This window comes from Mastigoproctus giganteus, chromosome 9, assembly GCF_048544385.1.
Source record: "Mastigoproctus giganteus isolate SK-2022 chromosome 9, ASM4854438v1, whole genome shotgun sequence".
Lineage (NCBI taxonomy): Eukaryota > Metazoa > Arthropoda > Arachnida > Uropygi > Thelyphonidae > Mastigoproctus > Mastigoproctus giganteus.
Genome location: NC_143583.1, coordinates 25,369,112 through 25,391,100, shown reverse-complemented (window position 1 = coordinate 25,391,100; position 21,989 = coordinate 25,369,112). Strand labels below are relative to the sequence as shown.

General features: G+C 39.3%; 1 protein-coding gene across 1 annotated transcript in view; it reads left to right on the top strand.

Annotated features, from left to right (window-relative positions):
* Positions 1-21,989, top strand: part of LOC150080108 (ubiquitin carboxyl-terminal hydrolase 25-like) — a 364,983-nt gene that overhangs the window by 238,966 nt on the left and 104,028 nt on the right. Inside the window, exon 11 of the mRNA XM_090381833.1 lies at positions 16,360-16,505. Coding sequence (XP_090237959.1) covers positions 16,360-16,505 — 146 coding nt within the window. The remainder of the gene's footprint in view (positions 1-16,359; positions 16,506-21,989) is intronic.

The window sequence follows — 21,989 nt, the reverse complement described above, 5'->3', positions numbered from 1 at the left end:
CACCTTTTCTTTACCTTCAACTATTATTCAAAACTGAGTGTAGCCCTTGTGCTCTCTTCCAACAAAATCTTTTTTTTTTTAACACTACGATAAACCACATATTGCTTACACTATCTAGCTGTTACAGGGTACTGTATTCAACACGAGAGGGAATTGCAGAGTCATGGGGAACCACTTGACCCTAAACACTATGTACTATGTATACACTAGGGATAGCCAACCTTTTTTCTGCAATGTCCTGTGTAATACTGGAAATACATTATGTGCTACTAGTGGAAATGCATTGTGTGCTACTATTCAAGAGCTACCAGAACAATACCTTGCTCTTCCACTGATCTGCTCCTGTCATTGCCAAATGTTTTTGCTGATTACATAAAGGAATTTTATGCTAAGTGTTTATAATAAAAAAAAAAAAAAAAACAATTTTGAGTTTATAAAATAAATTTAATGTAAATTTGTCTGTACAAATTTGATGTCATAAGGAGATCAGTGAGTATATTAATGTTAAAAAGGTGGTAAATGTAAACCATAGGTTCACATTATGTTGGAACCAAGGTTTTTTGTGTTTTTCTTTATTTCTGAATTTTCAGATCGGTTATATAATTTTTATTTTTTTATTTTATCATTATTATATTTTTTGTTTTTCTTTGGGAGGGTTGCCTAAGTTGACTTCAATCCTTTTAAAACATACTCCTACCTGATTTCTCACAAAAAAAAAAGTAATAATAAATGAAAATATTTCTTTATTATCTCACTCCCAGTACTCAATGACAGAAGCAAGAAAAGTTGATGAAAACAAAGCTCTGTGTGAAATTAATAGAGAGCATGTTCATTCTCTTCTCTTTATATAAATACAGTACTGTAAAGAATATTTTTCTCACTACTTTTTAAAGTAAGAAATAATTAATGGCACAGAAAGTGAAGGAATACTGTAAATATTGGAGGAATACTAAAATTCATACTGACATAATTCTAATAGATACAGTAATACCCCGACTTACGCAAACTCTGAGTTACGCGGTTCTTGATTTTTTCGTTTGGCAACGCTGCCGCCCACTATCTTCAGGGTCGTTTTTCATATGTTATCGATATACGGTGCGACGGCGGAGATTGAGAGCGAAAGATGAACAAAATTCAACTTTGCTGCTTTTATGTTTTTTATATCAGTGAAGGGGAAACACATTTCACCATAATAACGTAAAAACCAACACAATTCCAGCTATCGGTATAATCGCAAATGCAATTAGATCGAGTTTACTACCAGTTTATAACAGATTTCACTAGCAGAAACGCAACTGGATTTTTATTGTTTTATGGTAGTAACCCCTAGAAATGTGAGGTGTTAATAGTGTATCTCTGCCTTTATGGTGTTGTTTATTCAGTTGCTACATGCGCGCAGCTTTGTTTATGCGTATCAAGCGTGCCTCCTCGTTTTGTAATTGTGCTTTATTCCCTAAAAATGAGTAAAATACTTAATTAAAAGGTGTGAAAAGGAAGCGTCCTGGTGAAGACACTGCAGATTCAGAGAGAAAAAGAAAAGCAATTATCGATAAACAGAGGCGGACTGAATCAAAAATTCTTACCCGGGAAAATTTATAGTGGCCTCACACTATGGTTTATGGCCAAAATCACACTGGCCCACCGGGGTTTCCCCGGTAAGGCTTATGGCCAGTCCGCCTCTGTTGATAGAGAAAAAATATGAAATTGTGAAACGCTTTGAGCGAAATGAAAGACCATGTGATATTGCACGTGCTACAGGCCTAAATGAAGCAACGGCGAAAAGCACATGACAATTGCAAACTTGACAGGTTGAAAATTGAAAAGGGCTCAATTGTAAAGGGCTTAAAAATTTTAGAAAACATAGACTCCAACGAAGAACGCGTTATAGCTACAAAGCAAGGAATAAAAAAATTATTAGCTTGCTACTAAGAAATTCTGCGTGAAAAAAAGAACGCGCTGTGTCGTCAGACGAATTTGTTAGATTTTATGAAGCCATCGACATCGAAATAACTTTTTAACGTAAGTCATTTGTTTTTTTAATACATATTTTGTATTAATATGTATAAAGAACTGCAATTTTATTAATATTTTTCTTCTAAACTAGTGTTTTTGTTAGTCCTTGGTCCCAATTAAGCAAAATTTATATGTATTTATATGCAAAGTTGTACCCCGACTTACGCGAATTCGACTTACGCGATTTTCGTCGGACCCACCTATCGCGTAACTTCGGGGTATTACTGTATTTAAATTTTGAGGTGTGTGTCCAGAACAGAGTGCCCCCAATAGAAGATAAAAATATTTTTTTTTACTTTAAAAAAATTATGAATTTAGTTTAGGGACTTAGTTTATATCATTTAACCCAGTGGCAGTGGTGGATCACCTGAGAGGCAACCCTCGAAAATAATCTTGTATTAGCCATTAATTAATGATTAACAATGTGAATTTTTTTTCCCTGCCTTCTCAGTGCAGTCAGACTTTTACTGTAATAGTTTCTGAAGTGCTGTCTCCTCTTCCTCCCCCATATGGTTTTTGTATAGATATTTGTTCACAAGAACCTGTTAGGTGATCCACTACTATCTTTGCAACTCATTGGCCTTTTGTTTGAAGAGTTGTGTTATGTTGACAAACACTAACCCTGTTTGTTTATAGTTTCAAGTTAACTTTTTACCTTCCAAGTTCATTAAACATCTCCGGTCTTACCCTAGTTGTTTTTGAAAGATTTGTTATTGTTTTCACAATAGTAAAGACTGAAACGAAACCTTGCATTCTCTTGATGGATGCTGTATTGTGGAAAGCAAGATAAATAGTTTCAAATTTCATGTGCTCTGAAGCATTCCAAATATCAAATAAATTTTGAAATCAACCTAAAAATGGAAGAACTTATAGTACCAAATATAATTTTTTTTTAATGTGTATATACATGATAAGAAGAAATATATCTGAGCATGCACATGTTTGAAATTTGTGTGTTTAAAAAACTTGAACAAAAGAACAAAATGTTTCCAAATTTAGAGCCGCCAAGCTGTCGGCCAGACAGAAAATGACCATGATTCGTTGCAAGCAAAGAGGTTGAAAACCAATCCCTCTGCGATCAGTTTACCTGCATTCTTAATAATGTACTCGCTATCTGAACAGCCTCTCGGTAAGCTCTCCCCCTTTTTAATTCAAAAACACCTGGAAAGTATTGCAGGGTCTCCCAAGATGGTTAAGAGACTGCAATTAAGGGGACGTACTTATTGAAACTCTAAACTGCAGGCACTCTGAAAAATTGCTAAAAATGACAACTTTTGCTGATATTCCAGTGAAAGTAACTCCACATGCAACCCTAAATACCTCAAATGGTGTAATATCTAGTTGGAACCTGATGAATGTGACGGAGGAAGAAATTAAAGAAGAGCTTCAGGAACAAAATGTAATTGCTGTAAAAAGAATTATGATCAAAAGAGACAATATTCTCACACCTACCAGAAATATCATTCTCACCTTTAGCAGTCCAAGCCTACCCTCATCAGTAAAAGCTGCATATCTATTTTGCCGCACTCATCCTTTCATACTGAATCCGCTGAGATGTTATAAATGCCAAAAGTATGGCCATTCTCAAACGACATGCGGAGGGAACACAGTTTGTCCCAAATGTAGATCCTCTGATCACATTCAAAGTGATTGTTCGGTGAAAGAAATTATATGTCCCAACTGCAAAGGCAACTATCCTGCCTACTCTAAGACATGTGAGAGGTGGAAAATGGAGAAAAAAATTGTGAAATATAAAGTTGAAAACAGAGTTAGTTATCAGGAGGCAAGAAAATTAATTGCACCTAGCTGTGCCTATGCCAATATTGCAAAAAAAAAAAAATATCAAACCATTGCCACACAAACTGATGTTACCGTTCCATCAAACACTTCAATCTCTGACTGGTTTCGGACTGTCCTCTCTCAGCAACAGTCCATTGCCATTAAGCACTCAGACCAAGCAAATAATATGCCTCTCACAATACCAACAAAATTTCAATCTCCGCCAGTGAATGCCGCTACTTCATATAATGCTAGTTCAACTTCAAAAAAGATTATTCAGGACACATTGATGAATGCAGAGTACCCATCCAAACAGGAAGATCTGATTCTCGAAATATTTGCAGAAGAAGAGATGGACACCGGTCACCCTTCCTTTCCAAAAAAGAGACAAACCGATGCCTGAACGCCATAAGACCGCCACGTCAGGTACAGCTTCTTCTAAATTCAAGTAATGCCTTACATCTTGCAGTGGAATTGCAGAGGCTTTCGTGGCAACATTGACAACAGTCAATATTAATTAACCGCTACTCTCCAGTTGTTTTCTGCCTGCAAGAAACCTATTTAACTCCTCAAATTTGTTTCCATAAAAACTATCCAATCTATAGAAGAGATCGAAATACATCCGATTCTGCTTGTGGTGGTGTAGCCATTTTGATTAGCTCAAAGGTTCTGGCTAGACAAATCGCTCTCCAAACCCAAATCGAATTACTCAGATCGCTTTAACAATAGTCTAAGTTTATCTCACACCAAATCATACTTTCTCTTATAATGACCTTGAAGAACTTTTAAGACAGCTACCGGCCCCAGGTGCCAAGCGATTTTGTGATCAAGTGTCTTTGTCAGTGAATTTGCGCTCTCTTGAATAAATAAAATCGTCTTCTTTATTTACAGCGTTACACTAACAATCAATTAAATAAGCTTCAGTAAGGAAATCACTTTACTTGAACAGGAGGAAAAGTAATCTTTTATTTTGCATATTACTGCTAACCCACTACTGCTTGGTCACAAAGGTGGCACTGCTCCTGCCTCCATGTGGTGGGGCCGGTAACCTGGAGGGGGAAAGGTCTCCCTTCAGGGCGAAATGGAGCAAGAAGTCGGCATATAACCTATGCTGACTTAGAAGAATTAGTAATACAACTTCCCAAACCCTACTGTATCTTAGGAGACCTCAACAGTCACCATCCGCTCTGGGGAAACCATAATCTTGACAAGCGTGGACAAATCATTGAAAAACTACTTGATCAACAGAATCTGATAACTCACAATAATGGGTCTCACACCTATACACATCTTCCGACAGGATCTACATCAGCTATTGATGTCTCTCTATGCACAGCAACCATATATCCTCTATTTGGATAGACTATTCACAGCAATCCACTGGGCAGTGATCATTATCCTGTGATATGTTGCATTAATACAAGCATTCCCCACCTTTCTTATCGGATCCCCAAATGGAACTTTTCCAAAGATGAATGCGATGTGTACAAGCAGCTAGCAATACTAGAAGAAAACCAGATCCAACAAACATCCATAAACCTGGAAGTAGAATACATATCTAATCAAATACTGCAGGCAGCAGACAAAGCAATTCCAAAACAATCCACAAAAATATCGGCCAACTCAAGTGTGGTGGAATGATGAATGTAGTGCAGCTAAAAAACAGAAGAACAAAGCATGGAATATCTTCAGGAAGTTCCCAACAACAGAAAACCTCATCCGCTTTAAACAGGCAAGAGCAAAGGCAAAACGAGTCAGGCAGACTAGCAGAGGGGAAGCATGGAGATGCTTTGCGTCCACAATCACAAGCACGACAAAAACTCTGGGCAAAAATACAGCGGATGTATGCAAAACACCCACGTGTCAACTGTCCCATGCTCACTGTCAATGGCCATGATATCACAAAACCTGAGGAGATTGCAAACACCCTGGGTAGAGCTTTCATGAATATATCAGCTGCAACATTATACTTGCAGTATTTTCAGGCACACAAAGCACAAGCTGAAAAAAACCATATCAATTTTGAATCAGCATTTTCTGCATACAGTCTCCGTTTCACAGTGTCAGAGTTGCGTCATGCTCTATCGTCTACTAAACTCAGTGCAGCAGGGCCAGATGGAATCCACTACATCATGATAGCAAAACTCACCGAACCGGCTCTCAAGACTCTGTTACTCTACAACAGAATATTCAAAGAAAACACATTCCCCGACAAATGGCATCATGCATACCTTCTGGCTTTTCCAAAACCAGGCAAAGACCCCTACAAATCCGCAACATTATCGACCTATTGCACTCACTAGCTATATGAGCAAGGTCATGGAAAAAATGGTCAACGCCCGACTAACCTGGTTTCTAGCTCAAAATGATCTCCTAAATCCTGTGCAATGTGGTTCCCGGGAAGGTAGATCCACTCTTGACCTTTTGATCAAGACAGAAATAAACATTCGTGATGCCTTCGTCCGAAAAGAACATCTTGCAATGGTCTTCTTTGACATTGAAAAGGCTTTTGACACTTCTTGGAGATATGGTATTATGCGAACCCTATACGATCTGGGATTTCGCGGACACCTACCACAGTTTATCAGAAACTTCCTGCATTGCCGCTCATTTCAAGTTAAAGTTCACAACCACTTATCTTCAAAATTCATCCAGGAAGGAGTACCACAAGGGTCAGTGCTAAGTGCCACTCTCTTTAGTATAATAATGAATTCAATAACACATGACCTACCACAAACAATATCCACTACCCTGTATGCTGATGACTTCAGTATCGCCTGCCATTTGCCTAACATGCGAATGATAGAAAGGCAGTTGCAATGTGCCATCAACAAAATAGCTAAATGGTCCCAAAACAATGGATTTCGTCTCTCACACTAAAAAACAGTTGGGATACACTTCTGTAGGAAGTGTAACCTACACCAACATCTGGAACTTAGACTAGAAAATCAAGTCATAACAGTGGTCCCTAGTGTCTGCTTTCTGGGTGTGATATTCGACCAAAAACTCACTTTCCTTGATCATATAAAAACGCTCCATACTAAGCGTCTTAAAAAGCTTAACATTTTAAGAGTTCTATCGGGCACAACGTGGGGAGCTGACTGTTACATGCTGCTACATCTCTACCGTGCACTAATACGGTCACGTATAGATTATGGTTTTGTCGTATATTGCTCTGCTAGACCAAGCGCTTTACTTTGGCTTGATCCTGTACACCACAGCGCTCTTCGTCTTGCACTGGGGGCGTACCGTACATCACCAGTTCAGAGCCTATATACTGAAGCGCATGAAACACCCTTACAGCTATGCAGACAAATGCTTTTATTAAATTATGCCGCAAAACTCAAAGGGCATCCAAACCACCCCACTTGGAACAGTGTTTTCTATCCTAAATGGGAAAACCTTTATAGAGCTTACCCATCTATAAACCCACCAACCGGGATACGTCTTTGGTCACTACAAGCTGACTGGCAAATTGACCTGAGTAAGATACAGCCTACTGCCTCTCATGCAGTCCCGCCATGGATGTATCATATACCGCCATGTGACTTTTCATTCACAGCCTAGGGAAAACACACCATGTCCCAACAGAACATGCTACAAATACATGCCACACTGAGAACCCAGCACGGCCAGTACACACCGATCTGGCGCCTCCATAGCCAGGTGGGAAGGAGCAGCAGTGCTAGCACACGCTTCTTGATTAGACCGGGGTTTGAGCCCATCACCACCGAATGCGGAAAGGTCAGGGAATGACCACCGCATATTCCCGGAGCAATATGGCCTTAGTTGCTAATGCTCCTAAAAACCAAATAACAACAACAACACACCGATCTACACAGATGTATCTAAAACTGAAAAGCATGTTGGTGCACAGCAGTATTTCCTAACATCACTTTGTCCAAAAAACTCCCCACTGAATGTAGCAGCTATACTGCAGAAATCTGTGCTATCCACATAGCCTTAAACTACACGCTCTTAAGAACTAGACTGCACAGCGTTATTTATACCGACTCCATTAGTGCTATCCAAGCTATACAACACAATACAAAAAATGATAACCCCTTACTTAGACAGATCTGGAGTACTCTGACTAAATTAAACCAGAAGAAACAAGTTCTGTTATGTTGGATCCCTAGTCATGCTGGCATTTCTGGAAACGAACAGGCCGACCTAGCTGCCAAAACTGCTACCGATCCTATAGACAAATCCTTCACTACACCTACATCTGACTATAAGTACATTATAAATAAACGATGCCTTGAACAATGGCAACATATCTGGCAGAATCAAGCCAACAATAAGCTACTTTGCATAAAAAAAAATCTAAAACCATGGAGATCTAGTATACGTGAGAACCGACATGAAGAAGTCTTATTAGCCCGATTAAAGATAGGCCACACACACCTGACACATCTTTATTTGCTTGCAGCCACTGACCCACCACTGTGTACAAATTGCAACACTCAGCTCACTGTCCACCATCTACTTATTGATTGTCCCAAGTACAGTACTGAGCGACAAGCTATGTTTATCTCATTTCCCACGACAAACACCTCTCTCAGTATTTCTGACTTACTAGCAGACACACATCTGTTTGAGGAAATCAAAATTTTTGATTTCCTCAAACAGATAAAACTATACAACATGATATAAACTTGAATAACATCTATACAGATAGAACTATGTATTTAACATCACCATAGTTAGGCACGTTATGGCCTTTGCTGTCCTTGCGCCGTAAAGCCCCTAAGCAGCAACAACAAGACAGCTACCCCCCCCCTTTCTGCTTGCTAGGGGATTTCAATGGCCACCATCCTCTATGGGGATCATCTGAATTAGACAGATGTGGCCGAATGATTGAAACTTTACTAGAAAAACAAACCTCACTCTTCTTAATAGTGGTTTGCACACCCATATACAGTTACCTACTGGACAGACTTCTGCAATTGACCTATCGATTTGCTCCCTGATACTCTTTTCAGTCGTGCAACGGTCCGCTCTGGATGATCCCATGGGCAGTGATCATTTTCCAATTGTTTGTAATCTGATGACTACACAACCACCATTAGACCCAACTTGCAGGAAATGGAAATTCTCTAAAGCCAATTGGGCCAAATTTCAGTCAGCAATCACTCTTGACAAAAAAAAAACTATTCAACTACAGCCCATAGATGAAGTTACTGATTATATCGCATCCCATCTTTTAGTTGCAGCTAAGTACTCAATTTCATTATCAAATCGCCCGTCCCGACGGCATTTCAAGTACTGGTGGAATGAAGAGTGCACAAAAGCAAAGAAGGAAAAAAATAAAGCATTTAATTTATTCCTTCGATTTCCAACCACAGCTAATCTAATCAGCTACAAGAAACTAAGGGCAAAAGCGTGTTTCATTCAAAAGCAGGCCAAGAAAGATCCTTGGACTCTGTTCGCGTCTACTATCAATAGAAACACTGACTCCAGACTAATATGGAAGAAAATTAGGCAGCTTTCTGGGAAGTTTCCAACAGTTCTTTCCTGCAATGGGCAAGAACTCTCTGCTCCTCTAGATGTAGCCAATGCCTTGGGCAAAACCTTTGCTCAAGTCTCGGCTACATCAAACTACGCCGACCGGGCTAGACGGGTGAGTAAAGTGCCTGCCTGGCAACCCAAAGATCGTGGGTTCGAATCCCGCCTCTGGCTTGGATCAGAGTAGAAAATGCAAAAAAACCTTGAGAGGTGCAATATGGCCACAGAAGCCAATGCGCCAACTAACAAAAAAAAAAAAAAAAAAAACCCCACCAAACTGCACTCCGAAATTCCAGAAAATTAAGGCTGCCACCGAACAGAGACCTATCAACTTTCAAACCTCACTATCACTTCCATATAATCAGCCTCTGCAATATTGTGAACTTTTACAGGCCATCAGAACAACACGAAACAGTGCCTCTGGGCCAGATGGCATATATTATGTCATGCTGCACCATCTAAATGACAAAAACTTACAACTGCTTCTAGTCTTTTAACCGGATCTTCCTGGAAAATATTTATCCAACCTCTTGGCACCATGCTACAGTTTTGGCATTTTTGAAACCTGGAAAAGATCCCTCCAGTCCTAATAGTTACAGGCCAATCTCTCTCTGTCAAATTGCCTTGGCAAAATTCTTGAAAAAATTATCCACAGTCAACTCACCTGGATCATTGAAACTCATCTACTAAGTAATTTTCAACATGGCTTTTGCAAAAACAGGTCCTTCCCTGGATCTGATGATCAAGGCCGAATCTGAAATTCGCAATGGAATGCCTTTGTGAAAAACAAACACCTTGTCATGGTCTCCATTGATATAGGAAGGCATTCGATACTACCTGGCGGTACGGCATTCTCAGTGACCTTCATACTCTTAGTCTACGAGGCAACCTGCCCACATTTATTAGGAACTTCCTCAAGAGCCGATCTTTCCAGGTCAGATATCAAAATTCCCTTTCTGCTACATTCTCGCAGGAAGGAGTACCACAAGGATCAGTATTGAGTGCAACCCTGTTTGCCCTTAGAATTGATTCCATTACAAAAGAACTCCCAAATACTGTAGAAGCATACCTTTACGCTGACGATCTCTCTGTTTCTTGCCATTCTCAGAACATGAGATCTATCAAAAGGCAATTGCAGATGTCCCTCAAAGTATAAAAGTGGGCTGAGCTCAATGGATATTGTCTTTCCCAACAGAAAACAGTTTCAATCCACTTTTGCAGTCAATGCAAATTGCATACAGATCCTGAACTTCGGATTTCAAATTCCACCATTCAGATTGCCAGCAATATGAAATTCTTGGGACTAATCCTGGACAGTAAGATCAACTTCTTTGAGCATGTTAAATTAATACGTACTGCCTGTCTTAAAAAGATCAGAATGCTGAGAGCTTTCCTGCCCTCTCTTGGGGAGCAGATAGTACTACTTTGCTGCTCTTATATAGAGCACTGATTAGATCCTGTTTAGATTATGGCGCTCCAGTTTATGATTCTGCCTGAAGGAGTGTACTACGCTGGCTGAATCCTATTCAACATAATGCACATCTGATTGCAATTGGTGCATATAGGACATCTCCAACTCAGAGTCTATACATTGAAGCTCATGAACCCCCCTCTCCATCTTCATAGAAAAATGCTATTACTTAAATATGCAGCCAAAATGCAGACTAGCTCTTTCTATCCTATTCAGCCATACCTTTTTAATCAACCACTACTCAAACCTCTACAGAAATAAACCAAGTAAAATAAGACCAGCTGGCCTACAGCTCCTTGAAATATCACAGAATTGGAATGTTCCTCTCCACAATAGGCAACAGATAAAGAATTGGTCATTTACCATGGACCACCTTTCCTCAACTGACCTGTGATACTTATTTTCTTCAGTGGGGAAAGAATTGTCTACCAGCACTGACTTCTTGCCGATATATACGGATAGTTCCAAATCTCTTTCAACTGTTGTAGCAGTAGCAGTGTTTCCCTCTGCTATCATATCAGCTTCTCTTCCACCTGAGTATGGCAACTTTTCAGCAGAACTGTATGCAGTACAATTAGCTCTAGAAAATTTGACTCTACACCCATCTGCAATATATATAGTTTACACTGACTCTCCCAGCTCAATTAGAGCAATGCAGGATGGGATACACTTAAATAGAAAGGGTGCAAGAATATTTGCTGATGCTATCGAGGCAGTGTTAGGTGGGTCGGAAAACTGCTAGCTTGGGGGGAGACAAAGACCAATAGATTGACAGTAGCCACTGGCAGAGGTGAAAGAGATTCTTGCACTGCTTCTATTAGAATGAGCAGAAGCCTGAAAAACAAGATGCATGGTATTTCAGAGACTGCTGGGAGCCATTGTGGTACAAGTAAACACATGGGTTGTGTTAGGGTAGCTAAGAATAGAAACAGGTGCAGGTATACTTGCGTGTACACCAATGCTAGGAGTTTAGTAAATAAATTTGATGAATTTGAGGTATTGCTCAAAACATCGAAGGCAGATATTGTTGGGATATCAGAGACGTGGTGTCACACAGATATAAGGTATGCGGAACTGCAATTTGGGGAGTACAACGTCTACAGAAAGGATAGACAGGATAGGAAGGGGGGAGGTGTTATGCTATTAGTTAAGAAACACATAAAAACCAAGGAAGTGAAGCCAGTCGACATCGCTGGACAGTGCAGTGTGGAGTCAGTTTGGTGTGACATAAGCATTGGGAGATCAAAATTGAGAGTAGGAGTGTGCTATACGCCTAATGACTCTGATGAGTATAATAAGGAACTGTACAGGGAAATAGAGTGGGCCAGTAAATCAGAGTGTCTTATAATGGGAGATTTTAATTTCCCAGATATTGACTGGAATTTGGGGGCTGGATACTCACACACTAGCAGGGCTTTTGTGGATTTATTGGATGATTGTTTTCTACATCAGCATGTTCGGGAGGCAACTAGAGGGAGTAATACTCTTGATTTGATTATCAGCAGTGATTCTTCATGCATTAAGAATCTGCAGATAAATGAACCACTAGGTGGCAGTGATCACAGTGTGCTGAAGTGGGATTTACTCAAAGAGGTAACTACCATTAGGGGTAAAGGGAAGGGTTATTGCTTCCGTAAAGGCGACTACGATGGACTGAGACAGTATTTAAATTCTATACAGTGGGACCAACTGATGATGTTACCAACAGCAAATTCAAAATGGGAAGCATTCAAAGAACTTATCTTGGAAGCTACTAGGCTTTACATACCAACTAAGAAATATTGTTCAAGGTTTAGGCCAAAATGGATGTCAGATGAACTAATGAGGCATATGGCAGAGAAGAAAAATGCATGGGATACTTACAAATTAACACATGACACAGAAGCCTATGATAGATACAAGTTGATATGCAACCAAGTTACAAAGGAGGTTAGGCAGGCGAAGGCAGATTACGAGAAATCCTTGGCAAGGGATGCAAAGAAAAACAGCAAAGAGTTCTTTACTTATGTAAACTCTAGAAGGAAAGGGATGAATCAGATTGGTCCACTTGATATTGATGGGTCAAGTGTTGATGATCCTGCTCAGGTGGCTAACAAACTAAATGAATATTTTGCATCGACATTCACACATGAGGAGTTATTCAGCGAGGGGAATGCCAGAGGTGTATTCAACTCTAGCAGTAAGTTACAGAATCTTGAAATAACTGGGAGTAAAGTGGAGGAGAAACTGTTGAAGATAAACACAAGAAAGGCACCCGGGGTGGATGGGATCTATCCAGTTATATTAAAGGAGGCAGCAAAGGAAGTAAGCAAACCCTTAGCCATAATTATGAGAGCTTCCTTGGACTCAGGGGAGGTACCCATAGACTGGAAATGTGCAAATGTGACCCCAATTCACAAAGGAGGATCAAAGGCTGACACAAGTAATTATAGACCTGTGAGCTTGACTTCTGTTCCAGGAAAATTAATGGAGGCACTGGTTAAAGACGCACTGCAGTATCATTTAGACAAGACTTCAGTTATAGCTCAGACACAGCATGGTTTTGTTAAGGGGAAGTCTTGCCTGACCAACTTGATTGGATACTATGATGCAGTCACAAAAGAACTGGATGCAGGGAATAACTTTGATATTATATACTTGGATCTTAGAAAGGCTTTTGATACTGTTGCACATGGAAGACTGCTACACAAATTGGAGCAGTGTGACATTGGAGGCAAATTGCTGCTATGGATAAAGGGGTGGTTGAGGGGGAGAAGACAGAGAGTGGTAATCAATGGACACTGCTCATCGTGGACTGATGTTATTAGTGGAGTCCCTCAGGGCTCAGTGTTGGGTCCATTATTGTTTTCTGTATTTATAAATGATATTGATGATGGTATATCAGGATTAATGTCCAAGTTTGCAGACAATACAAAGGTTGGCAGGGTTGTCAAGGACACTACTGACACTATGCTTCTGCAACAGGATCTGGAAAGGTTGAGCAGATGGGCTGAGAGGTGGCAAATGAAGTTTAACATTGACAAATGTAAAGTACTACACATGGGAAACAGCAACCCCAGAGCAACGTATCAACTCTATGGTACAACACTGACATTGGTAGAGAATGAAAGGAAGGGACTTGGGGGTGGTTGTGCAGGCAGATATGAAGTTCTCTGAGCAGTGCAGACGGGCTGCAAGAGTAGCTCATGGAGTATTGTCAATGATATACAGGAATTTTTCCAGCAGGGATAAGGAGGTGATTATTCCATTGTATAAGGCGATGGTCAGGCCACACCTAGAGTACTGTATACAGGTCTGGAGGCCTCATTTCAAGAAGGATGTAGAGCTGCTGGAACGAGTACAGAGAAGGGCAACAAGATTAGTGAATGGAACAAAGGGGTGCTCTTACGAAGAAAGGCTTAAGTTTTGCAAATTACAGTGTCTGGAGACTAGGCACCAGCGAGGTGATCTGATAGAGGTGTATAAAGCCTTGAATGGTTTAAGCATGCTCAATGCTGATGGGATTCTTCCTCTAGCTCAGAATAATCACCTGAGAGGGCATAAATTCAAATTGAGGAATGACAGATGTAGGATAGACGTGCGGAAATTTGCTTTTAGCCAGCGGGTGGTTGGTTGGTGGAACAGACTTCCATCCCTTGTGGTGGAGGTTGATATCCTAAATAAGTTTAAGGCTCAGCTGGACAGGTATTTTGAACGAACAGAGGGGTGAAGTGGAAGTGGTTTTTTTTTTTTTTTGGCTGATGCTGCATAAGCTTGCTTTTTTGCATCAAATGCCTCTACTAATGCTAATGCTAATATCAGCTTCTCTTCCACCTGAGTATGGCAACTTTTCAGCAGAACTGTATGCAGTACAATTAGCTCTAGAAAATTTGACTCTACACCCATCTGCAATATATATAGTTTACACTGACTCTCCCAGCTCAATTAGAGCAATGCAGAATCCCTCTAAAAAGAATCACCATATTTTAATGAAAATCAGGAGTTTGTTATTTCAGATTTATCATCGTCAACAACTAGTGAAGTTTTACTGGATTCCAGCACATTCAGGCATAAAAGGGAATGAAACAGCTGATATATCTGCAAAAAGTCCATCAAATTTAGACCTAACATCTGTCCCGATTCCAGTGTCTGATTATAATATCTTAATTCAAGCAGCATGCCATGCACAGTGGACAGAGTAATGGCATAACCAAACGAATAACAAACTTTTCCAGTTGAAACAAGACCCAAAGTTCTGGCACTCAAGCAGTCAGACAGTGCGGCGGGAAGAAGTGGTGCTTACACGAATGAGAATAGGCAACACCCATCTGACTCACCTCCATCTACTAATGGGCGATGATCCTCCTCAGTGTCCACACTGCTTAGAACATCTAACCGTCAAACATATTCTGATTGACTGTCCACGCTATCAACAACATCGAGCTTCAATACTTCAAAATCTGGCTGATCTTCGAGAACCATTGATATTACATCATATCATTGGAGAGGATGCAGATGTCAACAAACTTTTCTGCTTTTAAAAACAAATTGGAGTGTATCATCTTCTTTTATGAATAGGTTTCAGAACTGAAATTAATTTAAACTGGCTTCATTGTTAATTATTTTCTAATATTCCTACAAATAGGTGCACTATAGCCATAGCAGCTAATGCACCAATAAACAACCATACCCTACACACACACACACACACACACACACACACACACACACACACACACACACACACACACACACACCTCCAGCCCAAAAGTATTAAACGTCTGTACAGCCTACAAGTTGTGGAAGTCCATTTGGCTCATCAGGCTTGCCAACTTCTCAAACCATTACAGTGGCATTCCAATTCTGACATCGTGGTTAATCCCTCTCCCTCTTAAGTATTTGGCACTCTTGGCCAAGAGGATATAGTGCCCATAATCCTCCAGTAAAGGGCTTTTCCTAGTTGTGCAGTCCCTTTGTTTTTGGATTCCATCATTTCTGTACTTAAAGTGGACATTGTTTTCGGCTTGAAGCAACATGCTTTTTTTAAAATTTAGTGGTAGTTTTTAAAGTTAAGAAAACTACCAATTAACATTTTCACTGCTGGCTTTTCTGACAACGGTTTTGACCTGGGATGGAAAACCATTGGAATGGGCAGCGACATTTTTGGGCTTTCTTTTTACTATTACTAAATTAATCAGCCTCTGGTGAAGGTGCTTGACAAAAATATCCTGTTTTTCTTCTAAGCTGAAGTAAAAGCTAAATGTAGGATTGTTTCCCTCCCTCTCCCCCACCAAGTGGATTAAATTTTGCATTCAGGAAGCAGTAGACATGTTAATACACTGATTATTACCAGGCACTCAGTGGTAATAATTGTTGTGTAGCAGTGTATTAATTGGTAGTTATCTTTTAATGGAAATAAGCTGTGAAGGAAATGACTTAACGTCGATTAGGAAAATCTTTTAAATATATTTTTAGATGTTTTTTTTTCATATAAGGGGTCATAGATCTCCTGCTGCTACTCCTGTTTGTACCTCATCTTTTATTTACTTCTTTTATTTAGTATGAAATCACCTTACCCTCCCCTTTGATCATTAATTATTTTTTTTTAGGACACATATTTTCTAACGAAGAAGCCTTTGGACAGTATCCTCTTCAAGTAAATGGCTTTGCAGATATTCATGATAGTTTAGAAGCTGCAATGGCACAAGAAATTGAGTCTTGTCATTCTGATGTTATGACCAAGTCAGGACAGGAGGTGAGTAATCACTTTCCTTCTTTCTTAATTCTAATTTTAGTTGTGGTTTTAGAAATTTCTAAATTACTTGATAATATTGTACACGTTCATTGCTGTTAATAATTTCACTAGAAAATAACCATTTCCACTTATTTTTTTGGTTTTCAACATTTCCCATTGTGGTGAGAAATCCATTTAACATACCTCAGGTGGGATTTTTATTAATCAACCTTAAGTATCCTCCCTATCTTTTAAGTTATTTCATAAAACATTGCTTTTTTAATATAATCATTGTTAACAAAAAAAGTGTGTAAAAAAATCTATTGTAAAAGGCATCTGCTTGTGCAAGAAAATTATATATGCTTTATAATCATTTTACTTGAGCTGTTACTTGTAAACATGGAACTTATTTTTGTTTGATTGATACTGGTAAACGGGACAGACATGCTGATATAAAGCAAATGGAGATGCTACTAGGATATGAATACTAATTGGGGGAAATACTTTCACCATATGGGCAAGTGGCCAACCAAAGAACTACAGTCACTGAATACTGTGTGTGGAAGGGGATGAATCATATCTGACTGCTGGACTTGGTGCATCATGGCCTTAGTTGCCCTTGCACCATAAAAATCAAATCATATCTGACTGCACAATTACCCCCAGGTCCTTTTTATTTGCCATTGTACTCAGTGTAATACCACACAGTTTATGCATTACTCTGGGGTTACTGCTACTCATGCAGTACCTTGCGTTTGTCAATGTTAAAAAAAAAAATTGCCATTTTTCAGCTGATCTGCGTAATTTTTCTAGGCCTTGTTGCAGCAGCATTGTATGCTGCTGTAACATACCTTCATTACTGTCATTAACTGTCCTGCCAACCTTTGTATCATCTTCAGACTTAGACATTAAGCTTGATATACTCTCATGAATATCATTAATAAATACAAAAAATGATGGGCCCAGCATTGAACCACGTGGGACTCCACTAATAGCATTAATCCATGAAGAGCAATGTTCCTTGATAACCACTCTGTGTTCTACTAAACCATCCTTTTATCGATAGCAGTAACTTTTCCCATTTAGGGAAGAACACTTCCCATTTAGAATTTGCTTATGGTAACAGTGAGACCAACATGATCAGTTGGTCTTACTGTGTAGAATTTAAAAACTATCTGAGACCACTGTAGTCACCTTCACAAAAGCAAACTCCCCCCCCCCCTTTACCCTTGATTGTAATTAGATCTTTAAGTAAATCCTAAATCAAGACACTATGATTATTGCCACCTAGTGGTTCTTTTATGTGCAGATTTAATGTATGAATAATCACTGCTGATGATCAGTATTACTCAGTCTTCTTGCCTCTTTAATATGTTGCTGTAGAAAACAGTCATCCAATAATCCCACAAAAGACTTGTTGGCGTGAGTAACCAACACAAGTTCCAGTCAATATTTGGAAAGTAAAATTCCCCATTACGAGACATTCTGATTACTTTTGGTCGTAAACAAGACAAGTGAATTTTATAGTACTGCAGCATAATTACAGATAAATGTAGTCCGTAGTAGAAATTTATAAAAAAATAAACTGTTTTTCAGTTCATGCACACTTTGCATTATGCCTGTCCCGGCTTTTTTCCATTCTAAATGTGATTTCATCCTCAAAGAAATACCATATGCTGTTTACAAAAATTATAACTGAATATATCACAACTGACAAATGTGGTGGCTGGTTCCCTTTTCAGAGGAAAATGTTTAGATTTGCAAGCCTCCTATGTGCAATTAACATTTCATTGGTGTATTTTTTTTATTGGATGTCTAATTGAGGTAAAATGGGAGAACATATACAAAATGGTAGATGAACATCTACAGTAATTACTCAGATTGCTACTGCTGTTTATAAAAACTTAAATCATCTAATTGAGGAATACTGCATACATTTAAGAATGCAATAACCCAGTGGTTCAGACTTTGGAAACCATTGCAGTAGCTTCTATTCTGGGATTATAGAGTTTTTGCTTAGGTTATTGTCTGTTGTGAAATTTGTATTTAGCCATAACTGCATATTTTATATATCTTTTTGGAACATTATCACATTCGTGTTATATTTAAAACCACGGTATAGCCAGGAGCAGTACATCAAGGTTAGCATTAGTAGAGGCATTTGATGCAAGAAAGCAAGCTTATGCAGCATCAGCCAAAAAAATAAAAAATAAATAAATAAAAAATAACCACTTCCACTTCACCCCTCTGTTCGTTCGAAATACCTGTCCAGCTGAGCCCTCAACTTATTTAGGCTATCAACTTCCATGACAAGGGATGGAAGTCTGTTCCACCAACCAACCACCCGCTGGCTAAAGGCAAATTTCCGCACGTCTATCCTACATCTGTCTTTCCTCAATTTGAATTTATGCCCTCTCAGGTGATTATTCTGAGCAAGAGGAAGAATCCCATCAGCATTGAGCATGCTTAAACCATTCAAGGCTTTATACACCTCTATCAGATCACCTCGCTGGTGCCTAGTCCTCAGACACTGTAATTTGCAAAACTTAAGCCTTTCTTCGTAAGAGCACCCCTTTGTTCCATTCACCAATCTTGTTGCCATTCTCTGTACTCATTCCAGCATCTCTACATCCTTGAAATGAGGCCTCCAAACCTGTATACAGTACTCTAGGTGTGGCCTGACCATTGCCTTATACAAGGGAATAATCACCTCCTTATCCCTGCTAGAAAAATTCCTATATATCATCGACAATACACCATGAGCTACTCTTGCAGCCTGTCTGCACTGCTCAGAAAACTTCATATCTGCCTGCACAACCACCCCCGGGTCCCTTTCATTCTCTACCACTGTCAGTGTAGTACCACAGAGTTGATACGTTGCTCTGGGGTTGCTGTTTCCCATATGTAGTACTTTACATTTGTCAATGTTAAACTTCATTTGCCACCTCTCAGCCCATCTGCTCAACCTTTCCAGATCCTGTTGCAGTAGCGTAGTGTCCTTGACAACCCTGCCAACCTTCGTATCATCTGCAAACTTGGACATTAAGCTTGATATACCATCATCAATATCATTTATAAATACAGAAAACAATAATGGACCCAATACTGAACCCTGAGGGACTCCACTAATAACATTAGTCCACGATGAGCAGTGTCCAATGATTACCACTCTGTCTTCTCCCCCTCAACCACCCCTTTATCCATAGCAGCAATTTGCCTCCAATGCCACACTGCTCCAATTTGTGCAGCAGTCTTCCATGTGCAACAGTATAAAAAGCCTTTCTAAGATCCAAGTATATAATATCAAAGTTATTCCCTGCATCCAGTTCTTTTGTGACTGCATCATAGTATCCAATCAAATTGGTCAGGCAAGACTTCCCCTTAACAAAACCATGCTGTGTCTGAGCTATAACTGAAGTCTTGTCTAGATGATCCTGCAGTGCTTCTTTAACCAGTGCCTCCATTAATTTTCCGGGAACAGAAGTTAAACTAACAGGTCTATAATTACTTGTGTTGCCTTTTGATCCTTCTTTGTGAATTGGGGTCACATTTGCACATCTCCAGTCCATGGGTACTTCCCCTGAGTCCAAGGAAGCTCTCATATTATGGCTAAGGGTTTGCTTACTTCCTTTGCTGCCTCCTTTAATATAACTGGATAGATGCCATCCACCCCAGGTGTCTTTCTTGTATTTATCTTCAACAATTTCTCCTACACTTTACTCTCAGTTATTACAAGGTTCTCTAGCTTACTGCCAGAGTTGAATACACCTCTGGCATTCCCCTCGCTGAATAACTCCTCATGTGTGAATGTCGATGCAAAATATTCATTTAGTTTGTTAGCTACCTGAGCAGGATCATCAACAGTTGACCCATCGATATCAAGTGGCCCAATCTGATTCATCCCCTTCCTTCTAGAGTTTACATAAGTAAAAAACTCTTTGCTGTTTTTCTTTGCATCCCTTGCCAAAGATTTCTCGTAATCTGCCTTCGCCTGCCTAACCTCCTTTGTAACTTGGTTACAGATCAACTTGTATCTATCACAGGCTTCTGTGTCACGTGTTAATTTGTATGTATCCCATGCATTTTTCTTCTCTGCCATATGTCTCATTAGTTCATCTGACATCCACTTAGGCCTAAACCTTGAACAATATTTCTTAGTTAGTATGTAAAGCCTAGTAGCTTCCAAGATAAGTTCTTTGAATGCTTCCCATTTCGAATTTGCTGTTGGTAACATCATCAGTTGGTCCCACTGTATAGAATTTAAATACTGTCTCAGTCCATCGTAGTCGCCTTTACGAAAGTAATAACCCTTCCCTTTACCCCTAATGGTAGTTACCTCTTTGAGTAAATCCCACTTCAGCACACTGTGATCACTGCCACCTAGTGGTTCATTTACCTGCAGATTCTTAATGCATGAAGAATCACTACTGATAATCAAATCAAGAGTATTACTCCCTCTAGTTGCCTCCCGAACATGCTGATGTGGAAAACAATCATCCAATAAATCCTCAAAAGCTTTGCTAGTGTGTGAGTGACCAGCCCCCAAATTCCAGTCAATATCTGGGAAATTAAAATCCCCCATTATAAGACTGATTTACTGGCCCACTCTATTTACCTGTACAATTTCTTATTATACTCATCAGAGTCATTAGGCGTATAGCACACTCCTATTCTCAATTTTGATCTCCCAATGCTTATGTCGCACCAAACTGACTCGACACTGCACTGTCCAGCAATGTCGACTGGCTTCACTTCCTTGGATTTTATGTATTTCTTAACTAATAGCATAACCCCTCCTCCCTTCCTATCCTGTCTATCCCTTCTGTAGACATTGTACTCCCCAAATTCCAGTTCTGCATTCCTTATATCTGTGTGACACCACGTCTCTGAAATCCCCACAATATCTACCTTTGATGTTTTGAGCAAACCTCATTCATCAAATTTATTTACTAAACTCCTAGCATTGGTGTACACGCAAGTATACATGCACCTGTTCTTTTTCTTAGCTACCCTAACACAACCCATGTGTTTACTTGTACCCCAATGATTCCCAGCAGTCTCTGAAATATCCTGCATCCTATTTTCCAGGCTGCGGCTTATTCCAATAGAAGTTGGAATGAGAAGTTGGTTGCACTGTATTTAATTTTTTTGGGTATGTGTCTGTAACCATGCAGTAATATGGAAATGCAACTTCAGTGCAATTGAAAATGTGTGGATTTTGATTGTGCTAGGCTTTTTTTCTTTTTTTTTTTCTTTTTGGCTTTTTTCCTTTTTATTTTATAGTCACTCAGTAATAATTTTCATATATATAATTTTCATATATACTAATACATAGGCAGACTTTGAAAATAATTTGTTGTACTGAGTGTTTCATCAAGAGTTTTGCTCAAACAAGATTTACAAAGCATTACTGATAAGCGAAGTAAGCAAGGACTTGAAATATTTTTGTTACAATGAAATTTTCATTAAAATGGTATTTGTTGTAATGTAATTTTACTGTAAATT